The 13,134-nt window shown below is 43.7% G+C and overlaps 1 protein-coding gene and 1 pseudogene across 8 annotated transcripts in view; one reads left to right on the top strand and one right to left on the bottom strand.

The window, feature by feature from the left end:
- The window catches only part of P4HA2 (prolyl 4-hydroxylase subunit alpha 2), a 70,131-nt gene that overhangs the window by 37,194 nt on the left and 19,803 nt on the right, over positions 1 to 13,134 (bottom strand). For 5 of the 8 annotated variants that reach the window (XM_084838853.1, XM_084838849.1, XM_084838851.1 and 2 more), the window contains 2 exons: positions 3,673 to 3,772; positions 1,411 to 1,507 (listed from right to left, as the gene is read on the bottom strand). In XM_084838853.1, the coding sequence (XP_084694979.1) occupies positions 1,411 to 1,507; positions 3,673 to 3,754 (179 nt within the window). In that variant the 5' untranslated portion in view covers positions 3,755 to 3,772. Of the gene's footprint in view, positions 1 to 1,410; positions 1,508 to 3,672; positions 3,773 to 8,392; positions 8,494 to 13,134 lie in introns of those variants that run through there. The other 3 variants (XM_084838852.1, XM_084838847.1, XM_084838854.1) reach the window with 2 other exon arrangements.
- Positions 246 to 1,248, top strand: LOC146354431 (uncharacterized; annotated as a pseudogene).

Here is a 13,134-nt window from a genome sequence, read left to right as displayed (position 1 = left end):
ATAGTTTTGCAGTCTTAATCTATCTTTTCGCCTTGCTCAGATACCAAAGATAATGCAGGTGTGACAACAGATGTACTACAGAGTGTTTCAAAAAGATGGACCCGATTTGAAATGGCTGTATCTCTGCAACCATGAACCACCCATGAATGAAACTCTTACCACTTGAAAGGGTGGGGCATACAGTTTCAAATGATTACCGCTAGATGCCTCTCTCAGCGCAGGCCCTAGCCTCAGTCATTTGCAAGATGGCGACCCTGCAACACAAGGCGTTTTGCGTTCTGCAGTTCAGCAAGACTGAATCCGCAATTGTGGTGCAGTGTGCGTTTCAACGGCATTTTGGCATTGATCCGCCAATGCCAAAGAGCATTTGTTGTTGGTACTGACAATTTGAGGAAACAGGCTGTTTATGTAAAGGGAAGAGCACAGGGCGACCACGCACTTCAGAGGAAAACGTGAGAAGAATTCAAGAACTTGCGATCTCTCATACGACTGTCTGGCGTGTATTAAGGTGACGTTTAATCATGAGGTCATAGCGTTTGCAATTGGTACAGGCTTTTCATGCAGGTGACAAAGGAAAGCGTGTAGAATTTAGTGATGCGATGTTATAGAACATGGAGGACGACAGCTACTTACCGCATTTGATTTTTAGTGATGAAGCAACGTTTCATCTAAGAGGTAAAGTTAACCGTCACAATGTGTGCATATGGGGATTACGGAATCCACACGAAACGATAGAGAATGAGTGTAATTCCCCAACAGTGAACGTGTTTTGTGCCGTTTCTCAAAAAGGGTTTATGGCCCTTTCTTTTTCAAGGGAAACACAGTTACGGGGCAAATGTATCTCAAAATGCTGCAGAACTGGCTCTTTCCACAACTTAAGGAAGATTCCAATGACTTCATTTTTCAGAAAGATGGAGCACCGCCACATTGGCACATACAGGTTCGACGTTTTCTAAATGACACACTGCCTCAAAGTTGGATAGGCCGCATGGGACCCCAAGACTTGGAGCTACACTCTTGGCCCCCAAGATCTCCAGGCATTATACCTGCGACTTTTTCTTGTGGGGGTATGTCAAATAACGTGTTTTTGTGCCACCATTAGTAACTAATCTGGATGACCTCAAAAACAGAATCACGGCAGTGGTGACTTCAGCAGAAGAAGACACTTTGAGAGGCGTTTGGGACGAATTCAACTATCGTCTCGATATTGTCCGTACAGCAGGTGGAGGGCACATAGAGCATTTATAAAATGGTTAGTAAAACTTGATAACTCATTGAACTGTTTGTAACTTCTGGTGTAATTGTAACATGTTGGCCATCGTGAAAGATACTGCTTTGAAATTGGGTCCATCATTCTGAAACACCCTGTATATTAAATTGGAAAAATAAAAATATGTCTCATCCTTTTACCTTTTAATTTTAGAAAGCTTAGCTTCTTCTTCTTGGATATATGACTTTAACGACTGTACCAGATCTTTTTCTGCATAAATTAGGTCTGTCATCTGGCCTTAAATGGAAGGAAGTCAAATATTATTACAGATTTAAAATAGAAGAGGCACCCTGCCCCTGCAAGACTAGGTAGAGAGCGAACAGATACTGCAGGTTAAGGAAAAGGCTTATAAAGCTTGTTCATTATTATGTACAATCATAGCTGGGTGGAATTTATGATGCTACCAAAGCATTTGTTCAAGCCCTGAAAAATCATTTTGCCAATATTCCTGGAGCTATATTTCTACAATGTCATTATGTAGGGAAAGGAGTTTTCCTTGCACTCCTTTGCCAGGGTCCTACTTCACTGATTGGTTAGTGTTTTCTTGTAGTTTCTTTTATTAGGTTTGCTGCCTTGGGAGGGTTCCACCCTTAAAGGTGGCCTAAAAATAATATTAGTGCTGATCTGCTTCCAGTACAGAATAGGGCAGACTTCCCAAACCAGATGCCCTCCAGGTGTGCTGGACTACAACTTGGGTTTATTTTCACAAAATAGAGAATTATTAAGCACTAGAATCTGAAAATGTCAAAGCTATAACAGGTCCCAGCTCCCAGAAAGATTAGCAAAAATTGGCATCTCTTTTCCTATGTGTTTCTAGGATTAGTATGCCTACAATGGTTAATTAGCTGACAAAAATATACTGGTGTAGCCACATCCAATAGGAGGGAAATCTACCATCCTTCTCATCTGTGCAGCCAAAAATGAGAGACCCCACACACACGATTCTGCATGCTGGACTATGTATCAAAGAAGGGAATGATGGCTGAAATGTTACTTTTGGTTTAATGTCATGTCAAATGTCAGTTGCTTCTTACTATCTGTGGGTTAACATTGCCTACACTAGCCTTCCCAACCTGGGGCCTCCAGTTGCGTTGGACTGTGACTCCCATAATTCCCAGCCAGCATGGCCAATGGAAATGCAGGCTGGGAATTATGGGAGCCACAGTCCAACACATCTGGAGGGCACCATGCTGGGGAGGGCTAGCCTACACAACCTTTCAGTCACAATTTTGTTAGTGCTGCAGGAAAATGCAAGTGTACCTCATCACTTGCGAAGAGGCCTCTTTTCCAACGAGGCAGCCACAGTGGTGTAATAGAGCCAAGGCTCACAGGGATGCGGTGCCAGGACATTTTTATTAACAGGGACACGGACGTCATCTCCACCCTTCTCAGAATTCTCGGAGCTTAGCTGCAATTCTCACAGTAACTAGGGGGAAATGAATTTTCCCACCAACAATATATTGGCTTGGTCTTGAACAGGCAGTTACAACCAATTTGCTTTATAAAAGACCTGCTCCTGATGCAGATAAAACTGCTAGAACTGGTTTGTTGATGTGGATCCACACAGCTGCCTGCATTTTGGACTCTCCTTGGGGGTGTGGTTATGGGGACTGTCATGATGAGCAGCTGCACCTCAAAATTTACCAGTACACCACTGGGTAGCCATGTTAGCCTACTGCAGCAAAAATGACAAAGAGCCTTGTGGCCCCTTAACAACATATTTCGTATGGAATAAGCTTTTTGGTGAGGTGGACTGCCGTCCATGAAAGTTTATGCCATAATACAGCCTTCTCCAACTTGATGCCCTCCAGATTTTTTGGACTTCAACTCCCATCAGCCCCAGCCACCATGGCCAATGGGTAGGAATGGTGGGAGTCCAAAACATCTGGAGGTCACCAGATTGTAGAAGGCTGCCATAATAACTTTATTACTTTAAGGTGCCATAAGACTCTTTGCTGTTTTTACTCTCTACATTGGTATTAAGCATTAGTAAAAAGGACTAGAAATGAAGAACAGTCCAAGGTAGTAATACCACTTGAAGCTGTATGGCTGAACTGAACTAGACACTGGGGATCTGTGACCATATTTCTATGAATTCAACTGTGGGATATCCTGAATAAAGTCAGAACTGTGGCACTGGGAGAGGGTTAATTCATTTGAAATTTACCATGTTTTAGCCACTCAAAAATATGGTTAGTACATCATAGCTCCAATACATGACCACACAATTTTCACCCCCTCAGAGTAGACTGGCAATTCTAATCCTGGCAACTGTAAGAGTAAAAAAATTAGCAGAGGGTGGAATACAATCCAGATGGCTGCATTCAATTTTTTTTTTACAAGAAGACTGATTTTAAGACCATGTTCCACCATTCTACTATCTCGTCTGTGCTTTTCCATACCTATAGAAGTGAAAAATTCTGCTCGTAGCTGCCCCATGCAGATGATGCAGGTTAGCAGTAATGGTTTAAGCCACGGAGTCATCTTGAATCAACGGAATGTCTGCAAGATATCAAGAAAAGAAATTAAACTTACGATGCCTGAAGAAAAAAAGAAACAGAAACCTAAATCTCCATAATCTGCATTAAACATTAATAAAGTGTTTCAACTGTATCAAATTCAAATGTTATACATGAGAAAATCCACATCATGCATTCCAAGCACATTACTAAATTGGAATGCTCTGGTCTGCTATGAATTCTTGCACTTTTAAAGATCCATATTTTTAACCAAAATGGTAACTCCTTAATATTTGAGCAATAAACGTTAAACCCAAGCTTCCACTTTACATCCCTGTGTCTCAGTTACAGTGCCAAACGAAAATATCATATTTTAAACCGGGGTGGGCAACTTTGTGGAGGTTCTGGGGGCCATTTTTCCTCCCCAGACCTTCCCCGTGGGCTGCACACATACACACACCCTGGCGCCAAAAACAACGGGGAGGGAAATAAAACATTTAAAAATGGCATCCAGAGCTGCCAAGAAGCACCAAAAGGTCAAAATTGGCTTGCAAATAAGCTAATGTTGACCCTTTGGGCACTCTGTAGCTGCTCTGGATGCCATTTTGTTTGAAAAAATATGTAACTTTTTTTTTATTCCCCCCGAATTTCAGGGGTGGCGGGGTCCACACTGGGGGGCTGTGGGCACTGCATGCAGCCCATGGGCTGCATGTTGCCCACCCATTTTATGCTTTCATTGGCTTTATTTTGAAAGCTTATTTAAAAGCTCCCACAGGGCAGCGGACTTAGAAAAATCAAAGCAAGGTCTGGGGATTGCCTGTGTCCAGCAGCAAAAACCCATGCCTTGGATTATAATGGATTTGAATACACGGGGGCCGTAACAGTGTCCCTCATCATGCATAGGGGGGTGGGGGGTGGAGTGGGACCGGTGTCAACCTGCCATGACCCCAAATGCTGCCAAACCTCCTGCAGCTATGAATTTAGTGTTAATGTATTTGGTGTTAATGAGAAAGTCTCCTACACGCTTACAGCTCTATAAATGTAGGGCCCTTTCTCATGAATGCTTTACGAGGCTGCCCAACAGCCATGGTTGGCAGGCATGTCAGCAGGGCTAGCAAGGGCCATCTTGTTCCTCCCTTCATGCATTCAGTAAACATTCCCATAGCCAAGACAGAAAAGGGGAAATGCTAAAATCATTCAAATGCTTATAACCAAAAGGCACCCTATCTTTGCACATCACAATAAAGCCTGACACAAACAATACAAAATGTTGGAAAACTGTTATCAGCGAGGTTTATGTATCCATATGTGGTGGGCAAGTCCTGTTGTGTCACAGTTTTGGAACACCATATTAGCAGAAATGACAAATATCACACATCAAACCATACATGTTATATCAGCGTTAGCCCGATTAACAATATGGGAAGAACAAAATGCAAAAGTGACATCGAAGGACTTAATTAAATTCAGGCTGATGGCAGCCTGAAGAGTCATAGCTAAAAGCTGGAAAACTGCAGAGCTTCTAACATCGAAATCTTAGTATATGGAACTGTGGCAAACAACCATGGCAGAAAATGTACCAAGTGGAAGTAGGTAAAGGCAAAGTTAAAACATTGACTTTTATAAAATATGGCAGGATTTTATTTTATATACTAATCAGGGACCTACACAGCAGTATTTCTCAAAGGCTTTTCTCAGACTACTGAAAATAGACTAAATTTAATCTGTTATGCTGAAGAATTATAAAAAAAAAACTAAAAACAGCCTGTGGATTCCACCAACACCTTGGTTTGTAAGCTAAGGGAAAAATATAATATAGGTTAAATGTACTATTCTCTGTCAGTAATTAGATTTAAATCCAGTGTGGTGGTGTTGTTTTTTCTGCTGGTTTGTTAAATCTTGTATTGGAAAACTAATAACATCTTAAAAAACAAAAATAAAAAATAAAACCCTATTAAAGGTTTTGGAGTATTGGCCCTACTTTTCAGGGCGCACCCACCAAAAATGCATACGTGAAAGTGAACTAGTTAGCTCAGAGTAGGGCCCAACAGTGCAATCCTATATATGTCTACATTTGACATATACATGTCGAAAGTAAGTCCCACTGAGTTCAGTGGGACTTACTCCCAGGTAAGCGTGCACAGGACTGTGGCCCCAAGTATCTTGAAGGACTTCTTGCTGTCTAATCTCAGACTATGTCTTACGCAATGCAGCACTCGAAGGATGCTCCTGCCACAAGACTGTCTGAGAGATGAGCAGTCAGGACATAGTGAGGAACCATTTTCTTCATAAAGGAAAGGCACTTTGCACATGCTTAGGGACATTCTGCTGTCACATATTCCCCTATATGGATCCACAGAGGACTGGTAGTCTCATTGGCTCAAGCAGTCCCTGAGCATGTATAGAAAGCACACCAGAAGCTACAATGAGCTGGGAAAATACTCAGAAAAGATGTTTCTCTGTCTCTTGGATTGGAGCCATAACAGGAGATATTGCTCTAGGAGCCTTGCTTTCCTGATAAGCCAGTTTCCTGGGAGGTTGAAAGATATACCAAACTGCGCTTGGTCTTTTTGTTCTATTTTCTTAGGGAAATATACTCAGATGCACTCAGCTTGGCAGGTACTCTGGAGAGGGTAGGCAATGTCCCTGTGAAGTGCACAGGAATGCACTGCCTCCCCTCCTCCCAGGAGTCTAGGTGGCCTCTATCTATCTATCTATCTATCTATCTATTTTTTTAATCTGGCCAGTCACCCAGCCACTCTGGGCCATGTACAGCAGTACAGTCTAAAACAGTAACATTAAACATTAAAACATCATTTTCTAAAAATACCCTAACCCACCCCAAATGCCTGCCTGAACAACCAAGTTCTCAATGTGTGGCGGAAGCTCATTAAAGGAGTGTTATCAATCCCAGTCCATGCCCCTGAGAGAACTACTCCCAGCAATTTGTGCTCGCTTGCTCTCTCTCTCTCTCTCTCTCTCTCGTATATGCTATGCTGGCATTAGTCTGGAGATGCACAGGCCTTTCTTCCCATCACAATTATGGACTCTTTGCTAGTACATTAAAAACAGCTTGCCCACATGATGTCATATAATTCGAACTCCTCTAGTACCAAAAAATAAAATAAAATAAAAGTAATAAAAAAATGATTCAGCTCCTAAAGTAATTCACAGGTAACCTGAGAATTTTGTAAAGCTGAGTGACAAGTGCCATGAAGGGGTCTGCCAAGAGCAAAACCACAATAAACGATATAACAGAATGGCGGAACAAGCCAAAAGAATTCCAGAGGTGCATATATTTGGATATATTAAACAACGGCAGCCCATCTGAAGTACTTGTTCTTGTTTCCTAGAGAAATTACACACAGCTTGGCAAAGTGACTCCAAAGGAATTTTCCAGTTAAAACAGCAAACCCCCTCCTCACACACTCTCTCAGTTCAGGCTAGTGCCAAGTCAAAGAACATTATTTACTTCATCCAGTGGTTTAAATCTTGCACAGCAGAGCTTGGCCTTTGCAGACATAGAGTTACCGGCATCCATATGCAGAAACGTCTCAGTAAATAGAAAAGATTAATTTCATTTGGAAGACGGAAAACACCTGGCTGTGGAATTTTACACTGTTTGTGTCCATTCTTTCCACAGCTGTTCAACTTCAAATAAAAGCAAATAACCGCTATCACACCAGCATGAATGTGGCTTCATAAACAGACCTGGAAATAGCAAGAGAAGACAGAGATACAAACAAACCCCTTCTCTCCCAAGAGCTGAGCCTCCATATATAAAAAGGAGAAATGAGGAATTGTGTAGCTACATGGCTAGAAAATTAACCTGTTCAGTCATGTATAGAGCTGCAGAACTTCCACCAGCGAAGAAATGCTTTGAACTAGCAGATACCGGGGGGGGGGGGGGGGATATTCAGAGCAATTATTTGGTGTTACATGCTACATTTCGCTTTTGTTCACCAGGTGACAGAGAGTAAAATCTCAAGTTCTGACATGCTGATCTCGAAGACCATTTTATTTCATGAAAATTACGCGCCTATCATTTAAAAGCCCACAGACATCTGGTTGACTGACACTGCACCAAAAATCTACTTCCTCAGACTTGCATGAGGATCTCACTCCAGAGCAGTCTTCCCCAACCTGGTGTCCTCCGGATGTGTTAGACTGCAACGCCCAAGCCCCCCAGCCAGCTATGGTTCGGGAAGGCTGCTTCAGAGGAATTTTTGTACATTCCTCAGGGGCTGTTGGCGATCGCAGCAGGAAGGTGGAAGCCTGCAGCATACAAGAGAAACAGCTCAACGCAGCAAGAGAGCACTGGTATTCCTCCACCCCAGCCCACCCCACCCACAGTTTTTGTTATTTTTACCAGCTGCTAAAATGTCTGACTCACTTAAGTGTCTACGGAGGTTATGTTCTGCAAGCCTCCAGGTTCTCGACCCCAGACTTATCACCCTGCATGTTCAGAGCTACAGAATCGGACTTAAAGAGTGCTTATCAATGGGATCTTCTCAAACTGGGGAGAAGTAACGAGCGAGGTACCACAGGGCTCAGTCCTGGGCCCAGTGCTCTTCTACATTTTAAGTAATGACTTGGAGGAGGAGGTGCAGGGAATGCTGATCAGATCTGCAGATGACACAAAATTGGGTGGGATAGGTAATACCTTGGAAGACAGAAGCAAAATTCAAAGTGATCTGGATAGACTGGAGTGCCGGGCAGAAAACAACAGAATGACATTCAAAGGTTAAATGCCACGTTCTGCACCTAGGAAAAAGAAACCAAATGCACAGTTACAAGATGGGCTATACTTGGCTCAACAACACTACAAGCGAGAAGGATCTTGGAATTGTTGTCAATCACAAGCTGAATATGAGCCAACAATGTGATATGGCTGCAAAAAAGGCAAATGCTATTTGGGGCTGCATTAATAGAAGCATCGCTTCCAAATCCCGGGAAGTACTAGTTCCCCTCTACTCAGCCTCATCTGGAGTACTGTGTCCAGTTCTGGGCACCACACTTGAAGAAGGATGCAGACAAACTGGAGAGGGTTCAGAGGAGGGCAACAAAGATGATCAGAGGACTGGAAACAAAGTCCTATGAAGAGAGACTGAAAGAACTGGGCATGTTTATCCTTGAGAAGAGAAGACTGAGGGGAGATATGATAGCGCTCTTCAAGTACTTGAAAGATTGTCACAGAAAGGAAGGCCAGGATCTCTTCTCGATCATCCCAGAGTGCAGGACACGGAGTCATGGGCTCAAGTGACAGGAAGCCAGATTCTGGCTGAACATCAGGAAAAACTTCCTGACTGTTAGAGCAATACAACAATGGAACCAATGACCTAGGGAGGTAGTGGGCTCTCCCACACTGGAGGCATTCAAGATGAGGCTGGACAGCCATCTGTCAGGGATGCTCTGACCTGAATTCCTGCACTGAGCAGGGCGTTGGACTCGATGGCCTTGTAGGCCCCTTCCAACCTACTATTCTATGATTCTAGATGCTATGTTGAATGTGTAGTGACTTGGTGATCCTGCCTTTCCTACTCTAGTGTAAGCATGAAGAGGCATGATCCAGTTGGGACCACCATGCATGATTTGGGAAGAGGGGGTTATACCTTCCCACTCAGCCACTTTCCCCCCCAAATTTGACACACACACACACACACACAGCTAAAGGAAGGTGGGAACCTCCACTGGCACTAATGGAGGGTTTCTTCCCTTTCTTTAGCCCGGGGGGGGGGGGGATTTAGGGTGGGGAAGTGGCTGGGTAAGAAAGTATAACCCCCCCATTTGTGTGTGGTGGTCCCAATCAAGATCAGGCCTCCATTAGGATCAGCTAGATGCTACACATTTAACATAGTCTCTAGTTTGGGGTCAGAAATTAGACTGCCAGACAGCGTGCAGTACTACATCTCCATGCCTCACAAGAAGTTTGGCACCTGAGGCTACAGATGAGCAGCAAGATTCCCACAGTTATTTTGTTGTGAGCTATGTCCCAGAGAGTGGCAATTGCCATGGATTATAAAAGATTTGGTTCTGCCTTGTATGTTACTTTTTTTTTCAAAACAGAAATTAACATCCGTGCTGGAAAAAAGCGTTTAAAATAACATATGAAGGTTGATGGAAAATCCAATCCTATGCCCATATGTTTTGAAATGGACTCTTTTTTTCCTACATGGTGATTAATAACCATGATTCCTGCTCAGAGCTCCAACGTTTGTTCCTACACAGAGACTAATCACTTCACATACAAACAAGTCACAGAAGAAGCAATCTCATTTGTTGCAAAGGCAGCTAAATGTTGTCATCTAGCTAAAATTTAGTTTCTAAATTATCTTCTTGACATCCTATCAGGCAGAACATTTTTGAATATCCACAATGGAGGCTGCTAAAGGAAGAGATTCTGTGTTTATTTGAATGCAGGATCTCCTGGGCCATGTTTCCAGGACAATGGAAGGAGAAGCCAATGGAGGAATACTGGATTTTTTAAAAGGAATTGGCTTTGCTGTGAGCAAGGTTCCACGAGCAAATTCTCCACAGCAGTAAAAATTGCTTCACAGAACATACTTCCGGGGGGGGGGGGGGGGGTAGAGTGAACATCATCTGATTGGCATCTCTCTCAACCAATAAGAGAGGCTTCCTCCCTTCTCCCCCCCCCACCGTCCTATTTCCCCAGAAAGTCCAGATGCACCTGCATTTCAGGAGCAAGCCTCACTGAGCACAATGGGAGTTACTTCTGAGTAGACACACATATGCTTGTGCTGGGAAAGGGGGAGGGAACACAAAGATGGAAACCAGCCCCCATTTTAACCTGCAGGACCTCATTTACCACAGTGGAAGTTACTTCTGAGTAGAAAGTACTGGGTTTGTTGTGGGAAAGAGAGCACTAAACACAAAGACAGAAACCAAGGAGAATTGGAGCCTCAAGATCGCTCTGTGCCATGTCAATTGAGGGGATTCTCTGTTATTTTTGTGGTCATTGAGAGGGCAAGCCTCATTCAGCACAATGGGAGGTCACGGTGAAAGGCACACCCCTGGGCAGGGCTAGCATACCCCGAGTTAAATGTGGGGGTTGGGACATACAAAAACTATACCAGGGAGAACCTGACTTAAGGAAAAGAATCGGACTTTAAGCAGTCTCAGGCAATCCGGTTTTTCCCTGATAAGCTCCGGATGGCTGCTGGATGGCCACGGCGTCATCTATCCCTAACGACCTCAACACGCAGCCAGCTCAGAGTAAATAGCTGGTGGAAACACCCCCCTGATCCCATTAGTTATGTTCTGCTATGATATATAATTTGTGAAAAAATAAATGCAAGTCAAGGTCTTAACTTCTACCCAGGAGACGGCAAGAGGGGGAAGGCAGGACAGACAGCTCACAATTCTGCAGCCCGCTCCTGATCTCAAGCTGTATAGAATTCCAGGGGCAAAGTAATGTCTGAACAAGCCCACTGACACACTGGTAATTTGTCACAAGCCAATTGAATCAATACTGAATTACAAAAACAACTGAGGATCTGGGGATATTGAATAGCCACATTGACAAATATAAAACAATGTGTTGCAAACACTGAGCCTTCCCAATACCAAAAAAGCCTGATGCAACTTCTTGAATAAGACAAATTTCAGATACAAACCGCAAATACAAAGATCTAAACAGAACTTTAAATGTACAGCCACCAAATGGAAGTTTGAGGAAAGAATCAAACTCTTTCGCTGTTAAATATGTTTCTCCTTTAGGAGTCTTTGACTACAATCATACAAGATGTAGCCAGGCAATGCAGCTAGAACTATAACCCAGTAATTTGATTAGTGGAAATCATCAGAAGGAAAATCTTGGTTTCAAGAGGGGTGAGGGGAGAGACCAACAACAGGCAAGGTTCTGCCCTTTTAGGCAAATTTCAGGACAATGGAATTGAAGATAAAACATGAAAGTACGCATTAGCAACAGCATGTCATTTAGTGGTTGCATTCAATTATTCCAAACGTATTCTGCATGTGCTCCTTGCAGCCAGTTTTCTAATACAAAGTAGAATAATCCTAATACATTCCAGCTAATATTCTTCCAGCTGATCAGGAGCACCACTAGGTCCAGACCACCAGGTGCAGGTCTGGGGTCCCACAGCCTGCAGGGCCGCATATGCAATTGTCACACTTTTTTTTTTAAGTTTCAGAAGAACTCACCTCCCCCACCAGCCCTTTCTGTCTTCAGTCTTTTTCCACCTGGTGCTTGCCCTCCTCCAGCTCACTCTCCTGCCCACCCATACCATGCAGCAGCACCTTTTCTCTGTCAACTTTTGGAAGGGGTGGGTGCACTGCACAGCGAAGGTGCAGTCGTGCCCAGCAACTTCATTTCTCTAGCATGCCTCAAGGTGGCCCCAGAGACACTTTGGGGAAGTCAAGCTGCTCGACAGGACTGCACCTTCGCTCTGCAGAAGACCCAAATACTTCTAAAAGACAAAAAAGGTGCCATCACTTGGCTGTGGGGTGGAATTGAGTGGGAGAGTGAGCACCAGAGAGGAGGGAAAGAAAGAGCAGAGAGAGAGAGAGAGAGAGCGTGCACAAGCACTCCGGGGAGAGAGAAAGCACCTGGAGAAAATAAACTGGGAGGGTTGAGTGCCCAGGAGCATGTGTGGGTCCCGGAAAAGGCCTTTTAACCCTGGTAGCACCACTGATCATTCAACCCCTTTGTGTCACCTTGCTCTTTACTGTAGCAGATACTGGATGGGATCCTGAATTTGCTTCCCTTGGCGGGAATGTCCCCTAAGCAGAGTTCCACTCCCAGGATGCTTCTGCCACCAGAAGGGGTGTGTGTGTGTGGGGGGGAAGATGGCAAAATTTCTCCCTTCAGCCCCTTGTGCCCTGCGAAAATCTGTTCCAAAGGGCTGGGGGATCCTCTGAAACAATGTGACAAAGCTACAGGGGGAGGGGGAAATTGATGAAAATTGTCTCCCCTTCCACATGCACACTGGCAGAAGCCTCCCCTTTATATTGGTCCTATCCACCAATGAATGGAGATTTTCCATTTGCAGAAGCCTAGCTAAGATCCACACCATTGGTTTAAGTCAGCAAATCCAAATTGAAGCAAATGTATTCCCGCTTTCTTAAATTAGTAGCATTACTTCATTTCGGTTTTTTCTTCTTCAAAAAGGCAGGAAAACCCCACACCAAGTCAGACACTTATAAATTGTGTTTCGAAATAAAGCTCAACCAGCCTAGAGCAAGAGTCACAATCACAACCATAATTTTTTTGCACACTCCCTCTAAATGTATATTGCCCAGAAGTTACTGGTCACACTCAATTAGCTAGAAGATATACCAGTGCAGATTTCTTGATGATCGTTCCTTATATCTCAGCTGTGGAAATATATAAACACTCTGAAGATTCATGTGTTCTCCATATGGCTC

Source organism: Heloderma suspectum, chromosome 2 (assembly GCF_057233095.1).
Source record: "Heloderma suspectum isolate Gila_16-S chromosome 2, 16-S_ref, whole genome shotgun sequence".
In the NCBI taxonomy this organism is placed as follows: domain Eukaryota; kingdom Metazoa; phylum Chordata; class Lepidosauria; order Squamata; family Helodermatidae; genus Heloderma; species Heloderma suspectum.
Note: the sequence above shows the minus strand (reverse complement) of the source record. Positions and strands in the feature narration are given on the sequence as shown.